Genomic DNA, 22,925 nt, shown 5'->3' with positions numbered 1-22,925 from the left:
CGCTCCAATTTCGTTTTAGTTTCCATTTCGGCGTCCGCCTGGCCCAGGACCGCAGAGGAACGCCCGAGCGAGAATCAGGGGGAGGAGCAGCTGACACACAGCAGCTCTGGGTTTCATTCACATGCACACTTCACAAGGCAGACTTCGGTTTGAAAAAAAAAAAAAAAAAAAAACATGTAGGGAGGGGAAAAAGGAATGTGTTAGAGAAGAGATGAGAAGGGAAAGGTGGTGGTGGTGGTGGTGGTGGTGGGGGGGGTGGGGGTGGGGGTGGGTTGGGGGTCAGGGAGATGATGGAAAACATCATAACAAGAATAACAATCATGGAGATTGATTAATAACAGCCATGCCAAAATATTGACAATAAGTGAAAATAATTTTGCCTGATTTTACCTACTTGAGTAGTTATGTTGAAAGAAATATGCAAAAAAAAAAAAAAAAAAAAAAAAAAAAAAAAAGGATCGTACATTTTTTTTGTTTTTTTTTCCCCACTCGCGTATTTCTGGGCTGTGGAAGACGCCGTGGAGGAGGGGAGAAGAGAGGAGGAGAGGAGGGACGCTGGGGTTTCGGGGATGGAGAAGGCGCTATCCCTTCAAGCAGCACAAACAATACAGGGCGGGTCAAAGATGGGTACAGTACAGTAGTGTAAAGAGTGTGACTGGATGGGGAGGGTGTATGTGTGAGTGTGTGTGAGTGTGTGTGTGTGCGTCTGTGTGTGTGTGTGTGTGTGTGTGTGTGTGACTGTGTGTCTGTGTGTGTGTGTGCAAGTGTGTGTGTGTGTATATGTGTCTGTGTGTGTGAGTGTGTGTGTGCGCGTGTGTGTCTGTGTGTGTGTGTATGTCTGTGACTGTGTGTCTGTGTGTGTGTGCGGGTGTATATGTGTCTGTGTGTGTGTGTGTGAGTGTGAGTGTGTGTGTGTGTGTGACTGTGAGTGTGTGTGAGTGTGTGTGTGTGCGCGCGTGTGTCTGTGTGAGTGTGTGTGTGTGTGTGTGGAGCAGAATAACCGGGGGAAGCTGGACGGGTAGATGAAGCCTTTGACGCCACCAGACGTTAAGCAGTGGATGGGAAGGGGTGACGAGGGCAGGGAGGAGGGGAGGAATAAATGCTATTAAGAAAGAAATGTGGGAATGATGCTACTTCTGAAGGCATTTCAGTCTGTCCAGTCTTTCTTGATGTTGAGGTCCCACTCCCAGGAGAGGTGGTCGTGCTTGTCGTCGTCGGTGAACTTGGACTTGATGGTGTAGGTGCCCCGGGCGAGCATGCCCTTGGGCGCCTCCTCTAGCGTGGTCAGGAAGTCATACTCAGTTTCCCGCGGGCCGTAACTGCCCACCATGTAATCGGTTTTGTCAACTGACGGGGGGGGGGGGGGGGGGGGGGGGGAGGAGGAGGAGGAGGAGGAGAAATAATCACTGTTAGAAGCACAGCAAGCGGGAGAAGAAAAAAAAAAATTAAAAAATTGACTCCCGATCGACCAAAAAAAAAAAAACACCATCTGTCTCTCATTCACATTTCACTGAATGTGACCAATGAGAAAGCAGCACAGCTCGATATTACAGAGCAGGGAGTGACAGGCGAGTCCGCAGATATCGATCTACTCATCAACAGTTGAAAATATACTTATGGAACATGTCAACAAGTCCATGCGCCACCTTCACTCCTTGTAGTATCCCCCCCCCCTCCCCTCCCCAAAATCACAATCGGTTTGCTGACGGCCATATCTTGAGTTAAATCATTAAAAACTCTTAGTGACATGGCAGTAATGGAGGCCACACAGTAGTTAAATATGGAGGTTGTGTGTCTGGGGGACTGCGGGGCTGTGTCGGATGCGTGTGCAGCACACCCTAGCGAGGAAGATGGAAGGAAGGGAGGAAACTTACTCCTTATTCCTTTCCTGAAGGTCTGCTGGACATACTTCAGTCCTGAGACGATCTCTTTGTTCACCTGCGAATGCAGATCACCCATCAGTGCTGCTCAAGACCGCCACACGCGTGTGTGTGAGTGTGTGCGTGTGTGCGTCTGTGTGTGTGTGTGTGTGCGTGCGTGTGTGTGTGTGCGTGCGTGTGTGTGTGCATGTGCATGTGTGTGTGCGTGTGTGCGTGTGTGCCTGTGGCTTCAGACCAACAGACGCTTCCGGAACCCTCTGCTGCAAACAGCCACTTACAGCATCGGCAAGCAGGCATGCACAAATGCTCGCACGTATGAACATGCGCACACGCACACACATACACATATACACACACACGTACACACACACACACAAAGGACTGCAGAAATGAATAAGCGTCCTGTCTGACAACAGGCCGAGACTCTTCTAGAAGCAGTTCAGGAAGAAAACAAATGAACTGTGCAGTTGCTTTATATGCATTTGAATATTAAGGACACATCAGGGTGGCCCACCAGGAGCAAACCCCAAACATTTCAGAAAGTACGTTTCTGTATTAGCGTTAACTTCAACACAACACAACACCTGGCAAAGACAAGCAGACGGCTGCCACCCGCACCTTGAAGCTGATCTTTATCCTATACTCCACTCCTTCCTTCAGCACAAAAGGGTTCTTTTTGAAAGAGTCCAGATCTCCTATTTGAGAAGGGGAGAGATGCACACAAAGGATCAAATGAAGTCAATACCCCGGAGAACAAACTGGCCCGCACAGCCAAATGTCCTGGTTTTCATCCTTAGCATAGTGCAAGAGAGAGACCTGCATCATTCTGCTGTCACAACTGAGCTCAGTTTGGAACCTGCAGCCTTCAGACCAATGTAGACTAAATGTGACTAATGTTTCCTTGTAAGAAAAAGACAGCAACATACACTGAAAATGAAAGCGTGACACAACTCACTCTGTTAAGCTGCTTTGCTGGCTACAAGTGGAGATCAACTGAGAAAATAAGACAAACGCAGACATCATATTTTGTAAATGATATATTTAGGAAAAATCTTGGAATTGTGAATTTGAATTTTTTTGCTTAATGTAAATGCGACTATTACATTTGAATTGTGATGCAACTTCAACCATCTGAAAGGTGCATGCGATAAGGCAATTTACACAGCCTGATTTACATGTAAATCAGCATGCCACCATGCTGCCTGTGACCGTGTAATTTACTAAGTTTGCTAGAGTCACTTTCTACAAAAGCCGCGTTTCCACCAAAAGTACCCGGAACTTTTAGTCCCAGGAACTACTTTTCAAGGAACTAAAAGGTTCCTTCAGCCCATTGTTGTCTGCGTTTCCACCGCAGTCTAAAGTCCCGTGAAGATTAGGCAAATTAGTCCACTGACATATGAAAAAGCGACGTTGTCGTCGGTCCATCTGTCCTATGATTTCTTCTGTAACCCCATACTACCACCGAGAAAGTTACTATGGCAAGATGCCTTGAGCCTTAGTGAATTCAAGACAGTGCCTGTCATTCCAATACTGGCCACAAGAGGGCAGACGGAGCAGAAGCAGAACGGCTGAATGCATCCGTTGCTCAGCTGATTTTTTCTACAGCTAATCTGTGGCAGAAAGCCTAGGTTTCCCTGAGCATCTGGAGTTTAATGAATTAGCCCCACATGCACTGGCACACAAATATGTGAGACTTGGGACAAAACGGATGGATTATCGTACTTAAATGAACAAGCACAATACGGTCATGTATTTATCTTCCAACTGTGCCTTTTATTGTGATGATTATCCTTCCTCCGCCAGCTATTTTATCCGTATGGGTCAAGTCTACGGGAGCCTGCTGAAGTTGCATTTGATCAACAGAATTGAGGTTTCTGTAAGAAAAGGGGGCCTGTGCTGATATATAATGCCTTACTGGAACAGGCCGGGATTCCTGGATCATCACTCTGTATGAGTCAGGATTCCCTGCCAGCGAGCTGAACGCAGGTGAGGTGGCCTTGCAGGAACGCCGGCCGTAGAGCTCGCCGTAGCCGTTCCACGGGCCTCACGTACGACCGACAGACGCGTACGCGTTCTCTATTTCCGCCTCCCGTTTGGGGTCTAAAGCCCTCCTTCCTCCCGCGGCGCCCCGCCCGTCGCCTCACTCACCCGTCAGGTCCAGGACCAGGGGGCCCGGGGCAGTCTCGCACAGCAGGGTCAGGCGCGTCACCACCACGTTCGGGGCGGCGGGGTCTGAAAGGGGGGCGGTTAAAACGGCGTCAGCGACACAGCCGCCGCTCGTTAAAAAAAAAAAAAAGTGCATCATCACCATCATCATCACCACCATCATCATCACCACCATCATCACCATCACCACCATCATCACCATCATCATCACCACCATCATCATCATCATCACCACCATCATCACCATCATCATCATCACCACCATCATCATCATCACCACCATCATCCTCATCACCACCATCATCACCACCACCATCATCACCACCATCATCACCATCATCATCACCACCATCATCATCACCATCATCATCACCACCATCATCACCACCATCATCATCATCATCATCATCACCACCATCATCATCACCATCATCACCACCATCATCATCATCATCATCATCACCATCATCATCATCATCATCACCACCATCATCATCACCATTATCATCACCATCATCATCATCATCACCATCATCACCACCATCATCAACACCATCATCATCATCATCATCATCATCATCACCATCACCATCATCACCACCATCATCATCATCATCACCATCATCATCACTCAGGGCAGCTTGGCAGGGCGCTAACCATGCAGGGGGAATGAGGAGCGTGCACACGGATAACTCACCAGGCACCAAGGCCCAATGGCCAGGCATAGAGCTAATCGTGCAATACGGACCCTGCACAGACAAGTAAACACCGGATACCACTGGCCTGCTATTCAGCCTTTACTCCCGGCCTAGAGCTGGAGAGACCAGCATAACCAGCGCTAACCTTGCGAGCACATTTAAAATGTCAAACTCGGCAGGGCTCCGCTGAGCAGCACAGAATCCCGTTTGAGGAGAAATCTGCTTCGTACCCTTCAGTAAGGTGTAAGAGCTACACACTTTATTATTAATAAACTAGTTTTACAAAGCCGTTAGGAGTCCAGAGGCTGTGGTATGAACCAGTTTGGATCACCCCGGATTGTTTATTATCTTTGTAAATGCCGATATATCAGGCCGCGATTTAGTTTTCCGCGGTTTCCTTCGTACAACTTAAAGACACACCCTTAAGAGCACCAGCACCACTCCAGAAAGAGCGATGATGAGCAGGCTGTTAAACAAATACCCCTTCACCCTCACCCTCTCCTTCACCCTCATCCTCTCCCTTCTCCTTCACCCACACCCTCTCCTTCACCCTCACCCTCTCCCTCTCCTTCACCCTCACCCTCACCCTCTCCTTTACCCTCACCCTCTCCCTCACCCAAACCCTCTCCCTCTCCTTCACCCTCAACCTCTCCTTTACCCTCACCCTCTCCCTCACCCACACCCTCTCCCTCTCCTTCACCCTCACCCTCTCCTTTACCCTCACCCTCTCCCTCACCCACACCCTCTTCTTTACCCACACCCTCTCCTTCACCCTCACCCTCTCCCTCTCCTTCACCCTCACCCTCTCCCTCTCCTTCACCCTCTCCCTCTCCCTCTCCTTTACCCTCACCCTCTCCTTCACTCTCACCCTCACCCTCTCCTTTACCCTCACCCTCTCCTTCACTCTCACCCTCTCCCTCTCCCTCACCCTCTCCTTTACCCTCACCCTCTCCTTCACTCTCACCCTCACCCTCTCCTTCACCCTCACCCTCACCCTCTCCCTCAGGCACAGAAGACACACAGTCTTTCTGGCCCACAGCAGCGTTGCCTCAGGCGTGAGGACAAACGTGAAGGAAGAGCAGAGCAGAGCAGAGCAGAGCAGAGCAGAGCAGAGCGGCGCAGAGCAGAGCGGCGCAGAGCAGAGCGGAGCAGAGCAGAGCAGAGCAGAGCAGAGCGGAGCAGAGCAGAGCGGAGTGGAGCAGAGCAGAGCAGAGCGGCGCGGCGTCCACACACCTGCGGCGACCGGGGCGGCCCCGAGCAGGGCCTCCTTGTACTTCCGGAGGCTCTCGTCGTTCTTGTCCAGCTCCTGGATCTCCTGCAGGGACTTCTGGGCCGGGGGCCGGTAGTTCACCTTCTCCTCCTCCTCGTTCTCAGCCGCGATGGCTGCCAGCTGCTCCGGGGTGGGCTCCTGTTCAGCCATTTTCTGTGAGGGGGGGGGTGGGGGGGGGGGGGGGGGGGGGCAAACAAACGGACGCCGGTTTTGGAAAGGGAGCTTGGAGAGGAGGCTCACACCACCAATCAGGTTCCCACAATCAGGCTTACCCAGAGCAAGTCACGCCCCATTACATTTCTTACGAGCACTCTATTTACACAGGCCATTTGCCCTGCGGCTTCCAGGACCCAGGCATTACCGCAGCATGTGGATATTACCCAGTATTTTCAGCAGGAATATGTCACTGAAGCAGTTCAGGATAGGAAGGTACTCTGTTCAAGGGGACAACGGTAGCCCTCTGGCTGGGACGACCGCACGGCTAGTAAAACAAACAGAGAGCGCTGAGCTCCAGCAAACACAAGGCCTGGTGACAACAGGGGCTGAGAAGGAACAACGACTGCGGTTGTGAAGGAACAGATATGACACGAGGGAGTGCCCAGTAGCGGGGAAAAAACAACTCATACAGTACCAGCCCTCTCCTTCCAAACACATCTGTGTTTACAATTCACACACATACTACACTACACTGAGTTATGGAGAGACACGAGAAGTACATTTTTCAACTGCCAAACACTTTCTGTGCTTAAAAAAAAAAAAAAAACTTTTCCGTATGGTGAACCCAGCCAAATAAGCTATGCAGACATAAACTGGTTGTCAAACACATTTTAAGAGCAGTGTCTACAAGTTAACTTAAATTCCAAGGGGGGGGGGGGGGGGGGGGTGGGGGGGACTAAACATTCCTACGAGATTGGAACAAAAAAAATATCCTCATGGCCCCCGAGAATAATTCAGTTTGGAGACTACACCTGACGTGGGCCAGCAAGCGAGGGGACACACTTGAGACCCTGTTCTGTCACGGCTCTCCCCCCCCCCCCCCCCCCCCCCCCCCCCCCCCCCCCACAGGTGCTCCTCCCCCTCACGGGCAGTAATGGCCCCACAGTCAGTTACTGGGGTCAGGAGAGACAAGGCAGCGTTGTCCTGCACTGGGACAAGTGCAGGGGGAGGGTCTGAATGAGGGCCTTTCATCTTAATCAGCACCACTCCACTGCCCTGCCACAGCACCATCGTTCCTCACACTCGTTCAGGCTGTGCTTTCTTTTCCCCTCCCTTGGTAATAATTTAACCGCGAGCGCGAGATGCTGCTCAAAATTCAAAGACGCTAAAGAGTTTCAATATTCTGCACAGTCGTAAAGCAAGGCCCACGTCATGAAGGGAATCACATTAAACACAGGAAGCAGAACAGATTTCTCACCGCTAACATTGTCTTTTTGTGTTATTACTTGTACACTACCTTTTGTGCAATTGCTATTGGATATTTAGTTAATATTTTGCTGTAACGGAAGGTAAAATAAAAAACAATTACAAATGAAGAGGGAGATATGAACGTTCAGTCAATTTGAGGTCAGTACTTCAGACAGCTTCTTGAATGGCTGGAGTCACTGCCATTAAATATATTTTTAGAGACAAAACAGCATCTGCGTTCTTCAAACAAGTGCAAAATGTGGGAAAAGAACATATGCAAGGTATCAACTGTACAACACTCTGAATACGGCTGCACCCCAGATAAAACTAAATAAATACACATGACTAGGAAAACATGGGGAAATAGTATCTGGAAAAATCCAGGATCCACAGCCAGAACAAAAGCACTGGAAAATGATCTCAATCGCGACGGCGTTGAGAGGTTTTTCTTTTTACAAAAGCAGGAAGGGCTGTGTTTACGCCAAACGAAGGAACAGATCATCCTGGCCTGACATGGTCTGCACTTCGACAGCGAGCGCTCCTTAAATCTCCTGTTGCGCCACAGTTCAAGTCTGCCCAAAACATTCAGCCCTTTTGTTTTCGTTTTTTTTAATAGAGAAATCGTACTCAGTGTTTTCCTTTATTAATTTTTCTCCTGCCTGGCATTTGATCATTAGCGCTGCAGTGTAGAGAGGAGCGAACGTTGGCAGGAGCCTCACTGTTTAAGCGAAACGGGGCTGATTTTTGAGTCTTACGACAGGGCAGAGTTCAGTATTAAATCTCCATTAATCTAACGGCAAGCTTTGTGAACTGCAGATTTTTCATTTTAAAAAAATCCCTCAAGCAAAGCCAATTAATGAGATGGAGTGGTTTCGACATTTGTCCCACTTACAATTAACGCTAATTCCACAGGGTGTGTGCGCTGCGTATTTCCAAATATGGGAGCGTCTTAAATTGCGATGGCCAGTAGCCATTAACGCTATAACGGGCTGCATGCACACGCGGACTTGCAGACGCATGTACGCACACTTCTTTTACCCGCAGACACATTCCAGGAAAACACGTGTCGCGATTTTGTTGAAGTAACAAAGAGAGGAAGTTCTGCAAAGAAAGGGGATTTTTTAGAGACTTAAAACAAAGAGTTTTTTTGCGCGGTAAATTATGGATAAGCTATTATCCAAAGATCCACTACTGGACTGGAATGAAAATTAAAGCCGAATTGTTCACACGTTCATCATGTGACTTCCTTGTGTGCCCTTCTCTTCTGTGCCAGCAGAGATCTCGAGCTCACTAGCATTGCCCTCATTAAATAAACCTTCCAGCTCTGCAACGGGGGTTTGCTGACAAGCCAGTCTAGCAGGAGTTCATTACAAGACTGGATTGGGAAATTATTCACATCCTAATTAGACCTCTTATTCACTTTCAAACACAAGCCCTTAAGTTAAAACGCAGCAGTATGAACGGTTACCAGCCAAGAATGAAGGGGTTGGGGTTATCTGTACAACACAGGGTCACATTCTTTAATAAAATGACTGAATGCCATTTGTGTGGCGTGAGCACACAGATTTATTAAACAGGAATACCCTGAAGCACTCTCATAGAGGCACGGTGGACACACTGAACTGTGCTACATTTCTAACATAATTTAAGCTTCCCCCATCTGCCTTTTTAAAAAAAAAGAAACTATAATCAGTTTAAATTCAGTTCCCTTCCTTATTAAACCCTTAATTGTGCACTGTAAACATTGTTACTCCAAATCACTTCTCTGAGGAAAAAAAAATTAATAAACTGGGTAAGAAAAGAGTTCTGCGCATTTCAAATTAAGCAGGAGTCCAGAACAAGGGGCAGAAAGTGCATAGAATGGACCATAAGAACGCACATCCCTTACTGTGTTACTGATCATCGCAACTCACCTTTATAATGCATCACAAAAAGCAGGAATTATTAGCAGTGATTACAACTTAATGATGCCGTTTCCGTGCTCCCACTACCCGTCATAAAGAAGGAAATTACGATGCTCGCGTGACAGTTGGTTGATCACGGAGAAACGCCGTATCGTGTGTGCATCTCATTCGCCCAGGTCTGCATTTATTTGCTAGACGTTACAGACTCTGGACAGTGCGTGTCCTGGCCCCCGTCTGCGTTTGAGAGTGTGGTCACGCATCACGAGCTGAACCTGCGGTCCTCGACAACAGAGCCTTCGCTGTGCGTGTAAACACCAGTTACAAGACAAGGGGCGATGCGATATTTCCCACTCAGGCTCTCACACTGCGGAATTCGCTGTCAGAACGTATTTGGATCTCGCTTCCAAACCAGGGGTAATATTTCATAAAGTTACTATGTCATAAAGCAACGCTTAAATACTTTTTATCATTGCCCAAAAACACATTCTGTACATTTTCCAAAGCTTTCCAAAACCATTTATATAAAATCCCAAAATTAATTTTTTTCACAATTTGAATGAAAATTATTGAAGCATATATAAATTATATGAAATATATTAGACTAATGGTAAATGGTAAATGGACTGCATTTATATAGCGCTTTACAATTGATGCCTCTCATTCGCCAGAGCAGTTAGGGGTTAGGGGTTAGGTGTCTTGCTCAAGGACACTTCGACATGCCCAGAGTGGGGTTTGAACCGGCAACCCTCCGACTGCCAGACAATCAGTCTTACCTCCTGAGCTATGTCGCCCTGTAAACTGAAATTTAGCACATAGCTGCTTAACAAATAGCCTAAATTTAAAGGTTTAAACTTGCCCTTTTTTGTATTCATACTGCTCTTCGTTCAAAATCCTCCTCTACCTCAGTGCAGGCTAGTTGTTAGAACTCATGAGTTCATCAGAACTATACATTTTTAAAAAATATTTTTAGTTCTCAACTTATTCATATACCCTTATATTCATATATAAAATTAATTTTGTAAGGATGGTGTTAAACACTTTAGAATAATATTTGTTTAAGGGATAAAAACTTTAATATTTCAACAATCTCATCTGAATTGAGTTATTGAGGATGTTATGCCTTGATGTCATTTTTAGAGCCTCGTTCGTACCTGGCCGACATGCTGGCACAGCCGCTGGTAGGGCAGCCCTGGGTTTGATTTAGTGATGCTAAGAGACAGAAAATCTGGAAGAAGGAAAGTGGGCGAGAGAAGAAGAGCACAGTAATACCCCTATGGCGAGGGTGTTAAAATATTTTAAGCCCTCTCAAGACCTGTCTGAACAGGACGCTGAGAACGTGGGCCATCGCTGGAATTCCCCAAATCCAGAGGCCATGGAGGAGGCCTGCCTAAACAGAGACCAGTGGACCCCAAGCCCCCCCCCCCCAGGAGCCACGGGCCTTTCTGCACTAAATCAATCAACAGCCCAACAACCCAACGCACTCCCTTTTCCATTTCAGCAACTTCCACTAAAACCCAACCCCTTGGGAGAGACTACTACAGCGCGGGTTCTCAAACTGAACGAACACACGCTCGCAAGATGGAGACGCTGACAGAGCTCGCCCGTCTGCCGTCTGCCAGGTGCCCGACATCCTTCTCCTCTCGTGACTCTCTCGCTGGACAAGAACGCCAATCGATAACGATCATTTTAAAGCTACCTGACAGAACTCTACAAACGCACACGGGCTTGGGGGGTGGGGAGGGAGAGAAAGGCATATTCTTCGATTAATAAAAGTATTGTTCTTTGCATACATAAGTGCAGAGCATTTGTAATTAATTAGACCGTGCACATAACCTGACCAATTCAAACCCGAGTGGCAGGCAACCCTGCCAGAAGACAGGTTTTCTCCGCCATGATGGTCAGGCTGTCAGGATAAACATACCGTAAACCGAGAACTAGCGGCTGTGCAAAACAAATTAAACACACGGACATTCTCTGCGGAATGGATGCTAAAATTATTTGCATAGTTGTGTTAGTCACATAATTGGTGGAACTTTTTAAAAAAAAATTCAAGTGAAAAGCTGTTTTTTTTTTTTTTCTTCTCACAGGTTTAATAGACAAGTCATGGCCAATAAAAAAGTGCCTAGTCATCCACCAGAAACAAAGAAATGGAACGGGCTGGCCTGTGGAGAGAGAGAAAAGGTTCCTCGGCGGGACTAAATGCAGTACCGGGGAATGAAAAGCACAAAAGCTACATTCTGTGAACGCGCAGTGAGTGACACAGTCCGACAAACAGGGGGGCAAACGCACCCTTCAGGAGCACTTCAAAAACGTGGCACGCAAACATTGCAACTGCAAAAAACAGCTCACGTGTACCCTCCCCTCCACCGCTACATACACATTTACTGCTGCCACTTAAAGTGTTTTACAGGCTTGTGTTTCCAATTTTCCACATGCATCCATCCGGGAAGTCTTCGTGTATTGACTTTTAGATATGGTATCATGCATAGTTTAACAGATACAGAGGTCCATAGTACCTAAATGGCTGCCAGGCTGGGGGGCTTAACACTTTTATCTGATTGTACGTAAGGACACGAACAAAATAAGAATGAGTTCATTTATAATGACTACACACAACGCAAAGAACACAAAATGAGTGCAATATTGTCCCAAATATGAATGTAGTACATATCAAAAACTAGATTTTAAAAAGAAAATCTTTAAGAATGAAAAGGCATATGTTCACATGTGGACCAGGTCGTCATTCCTGATGGAATTCCTTCATGGTTAAAACCTATTCATTCTTAATCCTGATTATGAGCCTTGTCTTGATTCAGCACTCTTTGGACACCAGCACAGGGGTAGACACTTCACGACTATACGCCACAGATGAGCTTCACGTCTACAGAAAATGCTGTGCGTGCAGATAGAGGGCAGAAACTGCATCATTTTATCATCATTATAACTTCCGATGCCATAAAATATTTTAGTGTAACTTTTGTCCGCTACAACTTACAACCAGATAGGCCAGGAGACTACACAAGCCTGCTTAACACACAATCGACCTGACAATGATCGTTTCAGTTAACTGTCTGTGTGAAATGATGCGTTCATAACTTAATGCCTAAAGCCTACTGCTAACTATGTAGCCTGCTTTTCAGTATGGCCAGAACTGAAAAGGCACAAGCAGCAGCCTTTTCTTATGTTAAGTTGTTTCAAGATGTCTAAGCTAAAGCACTTCAGATATTAGTGTTGAAAATATGCTCGCCTGTGATTTTCTTCTGTTGAAGATGTGTCACCAGTATATGTTTGAAACCATTATTTTGCACAGATGACTTGTGGTTAAGGTATGAATGACTTAATTTGGTTACCCTTTGTAATCTCACAAAAATAATGAAATTCTTATCCCTATTTTTCCCCAGAGATACAGACATCTGAAAACGATGCCTCGGTAAAAGCCGGCCTTTTTGGACGATCATTCATCATTTATTTCTCAATATTTTTTCGGTATCTGTGGCTCCAGCACCAGTTTTCAGTCTTTACAGATAGGAAAGGAAAATGTATCCTAAAAATGAAAGGGATTTAGAGAAACAGGCCCGGCAGCCTCAGTCCATTTCCTGTGGAAATGACCCCAGATCCATTTTCATTTACCCAATTTAAATTTCAGTCAAAGAAAGACCACAATGGCAGAAAGGTTTTTTTTGGGCCTAACCCCCCCTACCCCCCCCCACCCTCTCCCCGCATCTTTGGCTCTCCGTCCCACCTCCTGACACGGCTCAGAGGGATTCTTCACACGGGGAAGAGTTCCTCTGTGAATACTTCAACAGAAAGGGAGCGCTGACGTGTCTGAGCAGCAATTAGCTGTTAATTACAGGGAGGTTAGAAGACGGGGGAGCGAGAGGAGCCGAGATTATACATCCTCGTGTAATTACAGTACTGACTCTAAAGCAAGACTGAGGACTCTACTGCCACTGAGCACAATAGCTGCTCCTCCTCCTCCTCACCAGGCCAGTGTCGCCAGTGTCGGTCTCATTAACATTTTTAGGCAGCAGTAGAATCATTAGGAGAACATAGGATTTCACAGGCTGTCAATACTATATCTCTAATGAAGGGGTGCGCTCCACAAACCAAATTTGCATCATTTTGCAAAAAAAATTTTTTTTAAGTCTTGTACACACGAGTGATGCAGTGGACAGGAGTCCTCTCTTGTCAGAAAGAATGCAATACAGCCACCAGGAGTGTGTGTTTATACATTCTAATAAATTCTTTTTTGCACATGTGGCCAAATGATACCCAAGCAAATATTAACCCGGAAATGTTTTTTTTTATCATCCACACTGACTTTTAATTTCAGCAGTCTACATCCAGAGTCTTTTTGTATTAATGAATCCATGAATCCAATGAAACCATCCAAAACCACTGACCCTTTCAATGGTCATTATCAAAAAGAAAAAAACCCTGAATGATAATGACACGGCATTGAATACAGCTCTTAAGCTTCGTTTTTATACCCAACAATGGAGGAACCCGTCTATGACATCACAGATAAGCCCATGAAGACACCACAGTGGGCCACAATGCAGGGAGCTGGACTGAAGTTCCTAAGAGCAGCAGGAGCCTGGGAGAAGGGCTCCACCGGGAATAGAAGGTGCAGGAAACAACCCCGAGAGAAATCCTGTGGGATAAACCCCCAAGGAAAAGCCACAGTGAATCAGAAGTGCGGAGACCACAGCTGAAAGCTGACCAAGCCCGTTCAGCTCCGCACTGGACTCTGGCCCTGGGTCCAAATTCCATTTGTCTGCTTCCCTTGGAAACAGGGGCACCTATAATAGCAACTAGAGCGATTTTTTTTTTTTTTTTTTTAAAGCCTAAAAAAAAGGCCCGAGTACAGTTTATGCTCTGCCAATAGTGAATTCAGCATTCATGACAGAAGCCCTACTTCAGAAGCGAAACTGGAATCTTGCCTGCGTCAGCCTGAAGTATCGAGAAATGCTTCACTTCACCGTGCTCTGTGGCAATTGGACAGTCAATCTACCCCACCGCAGGGCTGGTGCTCCTCACCTAACTGGTACGGTACGGATCAGATGTAACGCAAAAAGGCCACCAGAAAGAAGGCAGCGGTGTGTCCAACGATAGTCTCGTTTCCAGTCAAGACCCTGGGGAGAAAGAGGTGGCACACAAAGTGCAGAAGGTCTCAATATTTCCTGGAGATCTGGAGAGGCATGTGTGTATGTATGTATGACAGAGTGCATCTTGGGCACCAGGGCATCTGCGGAAGACAGGTTCGGCCGCTGTGCTGCAGCTCTGCTGACCTCGTCCTGACGTTCGCTCCATTTTATTCATCTTCACTTCACCTTCTAGAACCTTCTCTCGCCGGATCGCGCCAGTAAAATCGAACGGAAGCCCGGGCCTCAGAAGCCCGGGGAGGACAGCGATTGGGCGGTCATTCTGGGAACAGCAGCCACCACCAAACCGGGAGGAGCGAAGCGGACGCACTTTCTCTGGTCACAGACAGCGAAGCTGACAGACTGATGGCTTAGACAGCTTGATGGACAAGTTACAATTGATAACCATGGTTTAATCATGTAGTGACAAATATTTCAATATGCGGACACACCCCCCCCCCCCCCCCCCCCCCCCCCCCCCCCCCCCCCCCCCCCCCCCACACACACACACACACAAGTTTTTTATTTATTATACCCACACGAAGATAATGGTTATTGTTTGAGTATCAACAGTAGAATACTGTTATACCCTTTTAAACATTATACCTCTAAGCAGCCCATCATAAAGTGGAGGATATTACGTGCGTTACTCAGCAAGAGAACATTTTCCTATAAAAGAGATAATTCTATGGTCTGTTATGGGAATACTGCAGTCGGCCACAGACCGACACTCAGACAATCTGTTTCAACCAAGTGAGTCCCTATTCTACTGCCGGGGGCATTGCTAATCCTACCTACAACATCATGTTTGTTTATGAATAAATTAAACAGCTAACCACATCTGCACTGCTGTTCATCAGGCTAATGGAGGAACACTGTGGCCCTTTGAGACACCAATACACCTGAATGTGTGGATCTGGAATATAGGTAAAATGCTGGCCTGGTATTTCTAGCATGAACCATAAAGGACAGCAGTTTGGCAGATAGGCTCATCCAACGTACGATGCAGCAGAAACACAGATGCATTCGTCTGACTGATGAGAGCGATGGCAACAGACCTGGCTAACGACATCCTCAGATGAGCACATACGGATGCAACATCACTGAAGCGATTACGCTCACCGGACTAGGCGTGAGCACTGAAGACGCTTTCAGACTCGGGTCTTTTAACTAATAAATCCGCTCACTCGCACTTGCTGCCCCTGGGCTCAGGGGAAAATCAGTTTAGAATTCAGTCACTGGTTCACCCGAGGTGCAGCTGATCTAACACCACGGCAGAGTGGAACAGGAGGCTCAGATCCCCATTTAGGCAACAGGATCATATCCAGATATCCAGAAGAGGAGATATGCCAGTGGTTCATTCCGAGGTACACAGAGGATTACATGGTGAAAGCCAAAGACAACCTTACATTACATTACCGGCATTTGGCAGACGCTTTTATCCAGAGCGACGTACAACAAAGTGTATAACCAAAACCAGGAACAAGTTTTGTTGAAAACCCTAGAGGGAAGTACAGTTCCAAGTGCAGGGAACGACCGCGTAGTTTAACCTTTTTTTTTTAATGCTGGCACAAACCTAGCTACCTGTATTGAGCTTGGAATCTTTCAGTCTCATCTTTTCTTAACTGAAAAAATGACTTTGGCTTTCTGCCTGAACAGGCTAACTACAGATTACGTGTATGAAACACACACTTCCGCATGAAAGCATGCTATGTGAGCACCACTTGAAAGCAGCCAGCAGAATGTCTAATCAATTTACCGGGGGAAAAAAACCACCTTGAGTTTTAATGGTATAATCCTTTTACTGTCTTTTGACTTCTGCTGAATCAACTGTGAAACTTTCAAGCCCTTTTAAGCTGGTCAATTAATTACAGAAAGACGTCAAGTTGGAATATCTTCTAAATAGCAGACATCAGCTGAATACATATTAACCTCATCCCATACTTTCTAATTAGCAGTTCACAGACAAGAACTCTAGGCAATGTTACCCACCTCCAGCTGGTAGTTAGGTAGGATGTTCTATTTATACATAATTCAATTATAGTTAAATGGCAACAGTAAATCACAAAATCTCATTCATTTCCAGAATTTAAAAAAAAAAAAAAAAAATTTTTTAGATAATTTTATTTCTTACAATAGATATTCAAGCAGCTAGATAGTTAATTTCTCATGTAACCTGCTTTGAAATCTTGGAAGAAGACTTCGCTATAGCATCTATGCAAACGTAAACACACTGGTGTATGCAATGCAAACAATGCAGTCGGCCTTGCGGTCAAAGCTGCAGCTGAACTAGCGTTTCATAACTACATGGCTATAAAGTGATCATGCTTTAACAATAGCAACAAACATTTTAGTTAAATAAGTAGGTCTACTTTTTTCCATACATAGCCATAGAGTGTTGGATGCGTCTGGGCGGCACCCATCTTAACTAAAGGATTTATGGTGTTGTGATGCCTGTATAATTAGCCAAACAGATTTTCACCATCTGGGCAGCACATAATAAAGTTACTTTAATGGGGCAGTGCATGTCTTAACCGTTTCACTGCCGCTGATAAGGGGCCAAAGAGCTCAGTCACCTAGATGTCTGACTCTTCCCAAGGTTCGGGCAACCTCTTCCGTGTGCAAGCGGCATCTCATTTTCACCCTGGATAATGTCCAAAACATATTAAGCAACTTCCCTGGATCCGATAAAGGACAGAGCTGGCCTTATCCACGTATCCAGGTCATGGAATGTGCAAGTTCCACACCGCTTCACGGCTGGGAAGATGAGATGTCCCCACAGGCTTTCTGTAAACCTGTGCACGTGGCTTCAGTATCCCAAAATACAAATACACAATCAGCCCAGAGACCAACTGCAAGGAAAGGACCGAGGTTCAAACAATAATTAATGTCTCGGCAGCTGTTCCACTTAACAAAACAACAGCAGCAACACTTTTGCACAACACGGCAATTACTCATATATAACCCTTGTATTCCTCTTGGTGATGTATTGTAATATGCTGGATTTTCTTGCATTTTTCTCCACCAACAACTAGAACGGAAGCCTGACACCTGCTGTACTACAGGCAAGCCTTTCTAGGTCAAGAACATCAGTAAGTGAATCGGCCGTCTCAGCTGCGATTCCTGAAGACACCGTCTTCCTTTTTCCACAACGGGCATCTCATTAAAAATACAAGGAATTTACCACGCCGCACAGCTGGATCCAGCAAATCTATGGCCTGCTGTCAAGTGACCGTGCATATGTATGTGTGCCCTACAGCGCAAAGAAGTGCACGGCAAAACATGCTCAAACACTGCAGCCCTGTAGCGCATGTAGCGGCATGTCGATCTGCAGGCAGTCCCAGCACACGGACTGCAGTAGGGACTGATGTGGGTCAGTGCAATGCAGTGCACCAATCTAGACAGTGGACTGGAGTCCAAATGAACTTTAAAAAAAAAAAAATCAAATTAGAAAAGATCATATGGTTATTGCTCCATGCCAGATCCAATAGCTCTATCTGTATCTATATGGGTCGCCAAGAATGTCAGTCAGCAAAGCAATATATACCAAGGCAGGTCAAAGAGACAGGTTGTTCATCAGAGGTTATTAATACTTCTAATAGCAACAATACAACACCACATTTAGAACTTGGTCACAGCATTACTTAAGCACAAAGTATTCAACCGGAACGCATGTAGAATGAGAAGAGGACGATTGCAGATTAGTGTGTGATCAAACCGAATTAAGGACGTGTCCTTTCTTTAAAAAAGTAGTACATATGCAGTGTCGATTCAGAACTAAAGCCTCAAGTTAGAAGGCACGTCAGACCTTCTGACGCCACCATTACCCCCAGAGAAGGAAAAAGAAATAGTTTCAGATTCTGGCCAGCATCAATCATCCTTTTCACGCACTATCCGCTGCCGTCATGGCGGACATTAGCCTACATTTATAGCTACTGATAATTTGGTTTCTGTTACTGAATCTACAGTTGGCTTTAAATCCCACATGTTCTGCTCCTGGTGCCATTTAATATGAAATAACGAGTTATCACATCCCCTCTTGACATGTGATAAGTCTGCTTCTTCGGTCAGTGAAATTTGAGCAAAAACCCTGCATTGCAGCCACAAGTTTTTTTTTTTTGCTACCAAGTCCTCTATCTCGACCGAAGAAAAAAACCGTTTCATTTATCTAGACTTGCTGCTTATTTCTAGACAGAAATAAGGCCCCGGGTTGGCCATAAGACACGTCCATTTTTGGATCAATTCAACTTGAAATGCGACTTAACGTTATTCCTGCTGATTAATTATATCCTTACAGGAAGAAGCCAAGAAAACTATGCTACCCAGAGATCATCCTCAACCACACTAACGTTAGCAAGCTATCGATATGATGCTTAATCAAAATCTGGTGGTCGGCGGATATTCCAACATAGTTATGATAATGTTTGGATTGAAAACTTATTGAAGTTGCACATACAAGCAGCGGTTTAAACTGAACATTTTTTTTCCAATGCGGTATTTCCATGCAGCATCAAAATCAGATTCACTGTTATAACTTAGCTACTGCTTGCTAGCTAGACAGCACGGCCGGGTTCTCATAATGTCGGGTGTTACAAGTACAACTTATAGCTCAATAAAAACCAATCCCCAAAGCATGCATTGAACGGTACCTGTCGTTTTGGTTTCAACTCTGAGTCAACTTCAATGCATATGCAATTAGACAGCAAGTAATTTATCGTTAGCGTGCAGAAGTCGTAGCTAGCAAGCTAACTGCAACTACGAAAGCTAGCTAGCTAAATATCGAACCAGTCAGACAGCCGCTATAAACTTGGCTAGAATCCAATCTACTAAACAATTAGCTACATATCTTAGCTCAATAAAAAGTGCATAGGAACTAACATGGCTAGTTAGTTAGCTAACTATCTAACCAGCCAACTGCACCAAGACAGGAGACAGCAGACTAGCTAGCGCTGACACACCATATACTACACCGACACTATCTGCAACTTTATTGTAAAAAACGGCAAGATGAACACAGCTTGAGTTGAAATATAAGAGCAGCATTGGCATAGCTTGCTAGCAGTCAAACTGGGATGAAGTCATACAGCCAAAACAGTCATCTAGCCACTTAGCCAACTAAATACAAAAAAGGAGGTCAACACCATAACAATGTGGCTTGCAAGATAATTCACAAAGGCACAGAATATATGGCCAGAGTTGTTTCGGCAGGCAGTTGACTACCTGAGCTGGTCTTTGCCGTTTTGCCGTTGGTTTACCGGATGCTCCGTCTGCGTTTCTGCTGCTCCACTCCACCGGGCAAAGTATGGCGTTCAGGGAGCGGAGCCGCCCGTACGACACACTTCCGGGGCTAGTGCAGCTCGCGGCTACGTTGGATTGAGGAGGGCTGGCGCGTATTAGCGCTCTTGGGAAGGTTTCACACACAGCCAGAAAGTCTGTCCGCCACATTCAACATCCTGCTTGTGTTGGCACCTGACTACTGTACAGGGATTACTCAAAGGCGTGCTAGACATAGCAATAAATTATTTATTTTTTTAAATAAATAAAAAACCTTTTTTATAACTTTTCATTCTGGCACAGTCTTAATTTGAACCCATTCTGGTCTTTCATTATACAGGTTTTGTCCAAGTATCTGATAATAAGCTTTGCAATTTTACAATCAAACGAGCTTCATGTACATTCTCTGCAATTGCAATCAGTTTTCCAGGTTTTAAACTGACTCCGACCTATTAGGATCTGATCGTCCGTTCGTAATTTCTGACAGAATCAAACAATCAAACACGAAAAACTAAATGAAAACCATAACTTGTTTCAAAATGAGTTGACGTTAGGTGGCAGTATTTCACAGATAATGGTTAACAATCCCTATAATTTCCATATTGCAGTATAAATTCATATCATGGTTGATTTTGAGGTGTGTTTTAGATCCATTGTCTTGTTGAAATTGCCAGGTTTTCCGCTTCAGTTTCTTCACTGACTGCTGTGGGACATCGGCTTTTGGGTTTTGCTGATATTTAGTTGAATCCATTCTTCCTTCCACTCGCACAATGTTTGCTGTGCCACTGCACGTTATTAATTAAGACAGGACAGTGGACGGTGCAACCAATAATAAGTTTAATTAGTTCAACAAAAGTTGGGCACCGCTAATATGTTACTGTAGACGAAGCTCATCCGCCAGTCACCGCACTGGCTGTCCACCCTCCAATCGCGTGCTCACATAACCTAAACACATGTACATGTAATGTAAGGGCAATACATCGCAACTGACTGTTACACCCATCTACGGTCTATGGTTACATCACAGAACCCCAGAATATAATCAATCCACCCCATGCATAACAGTAGGCAAGGCGTTCTTTACTTCAAATGCTTGCCATATTATTGTTGTTGTTGTTTTTGTAATTATTTTTTTTTTCTTGACTTGGCTCTGTACTCTACCATTTTAAATTTGTATTCAAACAATTAACATGTGGTTAAAGTGCAGATTCTCAACTTTCATTAAAGGGTATTCTTATACATTTGTTTCACCATGTAGAAATTACAGTACTTTTTATATATTGTTCCCCCATTTCAGGGCACCATGTTTCGAACAAATGGCTTCACGTGTTTCTGATTCCTTGGTGCAGGTAGAAGACTGCTTTCACCAACTAGTCTTGATTCTAGGCTTTTTTTTTCTTCTAGAAAATAAAAATAAAAAAAACAGAACAGTCAGAGACATAGGCCAAACCTTAGGCTTACCAAAATCAATGGAACATCATTGAGAAAAGAGAGAGCACTGATGAGCTCATTAATCACAAAGTGCCTGGTCAGCCAAGGAAGAGCTCTACAGTTGATGACTGAAGAATACATACTGTAATGAAGAAACAAATTCTTCACTGGCCAAGTCATTCACCTGGTCTCCATCCAATATAATTTGTGCTTCATATGCTGCAGAGATAAAGCAACCAGCCCACAAAACAAGCAGGAACTGAAGATGGCTGCAATACAGGCCTGGCAGAGCATCATGAGAGAAGATACTGAGCACCTGGTGAGGTCCATGGGTCACTGACTTCAAGCAGTCATAGCATGCAAAAAAGTATTAAGCACGACTCATTTAAATGACATGAATATGTCCCAAACATCATGGCGCCCAGAAATGGGCATATGTATAAAACGCGTAATGCATAAAAAGAGCTGTACTTTCTATATGGTGAAACCAAAGTGTATAAAATAACCCATAAACGAAAGCTGTGCACTTTGACCAGATGTTGGACTATTATAAATCTAATAATCTGATTGGAGCCAAATCAAGAAGAAAAAAAGGTCTTCATCCCAAAGGTTGTGGAGGGCACTGTATACGTATATAATATAGCATGGCTGTTTAGCCAAGTTTCTCCACGTGCAAGACTACCATTTATCCTCACATGGAGGAAACTTAGTTGGAAAAAAGGCAAACTTTGCAATACTGGCTAAAGATCCTTCCGTACCAAAGAGGCTACAGAACTACTTATACGAGCCCTTATCTGGACTGTTTTAATATTTTGCCGGTCATCCTACTGGCTTGTGCCATCAGGCCAGGTAAAATTGAACACAAAACAAAAAACTATACACAGTGTGCTGGTGTTCTATTCTGATTTTCCACCATTTTTGCCAAGCACCAGCTAAAATTCAGATATGAATTTATCTCTGTGAAATGACAAAAACTTAGCATGGCAAAGGGCACACATATAGACATCTTGGACATGAATGAATGAATGGAATGAATGAATGAAAGCTAATTTACTAAACTTCACCAGGGCCTACATTAAGTTGGCCATTTCTACAAATTCTTGCCGGTAAAAGTAGTCAACTGGCAACAATCATCGCATTTCTAGATCACCTCTTTTTTTTGGGAATGTTGCTGCACGTTTCCTTCTGTCCAAAACAAAGAACAGATCGAATCAGGCCGCTACTGTAACCATCAGATTACCCGTCTCCCAAGTGGCACGTTCGGGTAAGGAACCCGTATATAGAGCAGTGATAATTGATCATGGAAGCAGCAACCATGGCTGCGAATTAAAAAATAATTTGTTACAGCCACCAATACGGGTTTCATCTGGCAGGTCTGGACAGAGTTCTGGACTGTGGAACACATCACTGCATCAATGACAACGGTCTAGCTGGCCAAATGGCGCCGTGAGACTGCACAATTACATCCAAGTTACATCACCACTGACTTTAAAAAAGTTTACAGTGCATAACCTCAAGTGCATCCTCTCAGTATCCATCACACTGGTACATAAGAGGTCATTTACTGATATTTAAATAACTTTCATGACTGATCTCATGCACAGTACATTCACTGAGATTATCCAGATACTACAGACCAAAGTTATAAAGTGGCCTTTTACTTAACTAGGGGACACACATCCCCTTGTTACAAGAGGAGAAAAAATGAAACCAGTCTCCATTTCCCGTAAGGCTACACAAATGAGAAAACCGCA

At 45.1% G+C, this 22,925-nt stretch overlaps 1 protein-coding gene across 3 annotated transcripts; it reads right to left on the bottom strand.

The window, feature by feature from the left end:
* Positions 1-930: 930 nt before the first annotated feature.
* Positions 931-19,889, bottom strand: LOC118219638 (rho GDP-dissociation inhibitor 1-like). 3 transcript variants are annotated; one of them, XM_035402972.1, is made up of 6 exons: positions 19,116-19,394; positions 5,978-6,167; positions 4,029-4,112; positions 2,499-2,575; positions 1,875-1,938; positions 931-1,347 (listed from the first exon to the last, which is right to left on the bottom strand). In XM_035402972.1, exons 2-6 carry the CDS (start codon positions 6,162-6,164, stop codon positions 1,148-1,150), a joined length of 612 nt encoding a protein of 203 aa, XP_035258863.1. In that variant the 5' UTR covers positions 6,165-6,167; positions 19,116-19,394; the 3' UTR covers positions 931-1,147. The 3 variants fall into 3 exon arrangements, with proteins under 3 accessions (XP_035258863.1, XP_035258862.1, XP_035258861.1); XM_035402971.1 differs by lacking the exon at positions 19,116-19,394 and adding an exon at positions 9,332-9,475; XM_035402970.1 differs by lacking the exon at positions 19,116-19,394 and adding an exon at positions 19,687-19,889 and having other exon boundaries at positions 932-1,347.
* Between the last annotated feature and the right edge of the window lie 3,036 nt (positions 19,890-22,925).

The sequence above is a fragment of the Anguilla anguilla genome, chromosome 2 (assembly GCF_013347855.1).
Source record: "Anguilla anguilla isolate fAngAng1 chromosome 2, fAngAng1.pri, whole genome shotgun sequence".
NCBI classification, from domain to species: Eukaryota; Metazoa; Chordata; class Actinopteri; order Anguilliformes; family Anguillidae; genus Anguilla; species Anguilla anguilla.
This window is presented reverse-complemented; position numbering and strand designations above follow the sequence as displayed.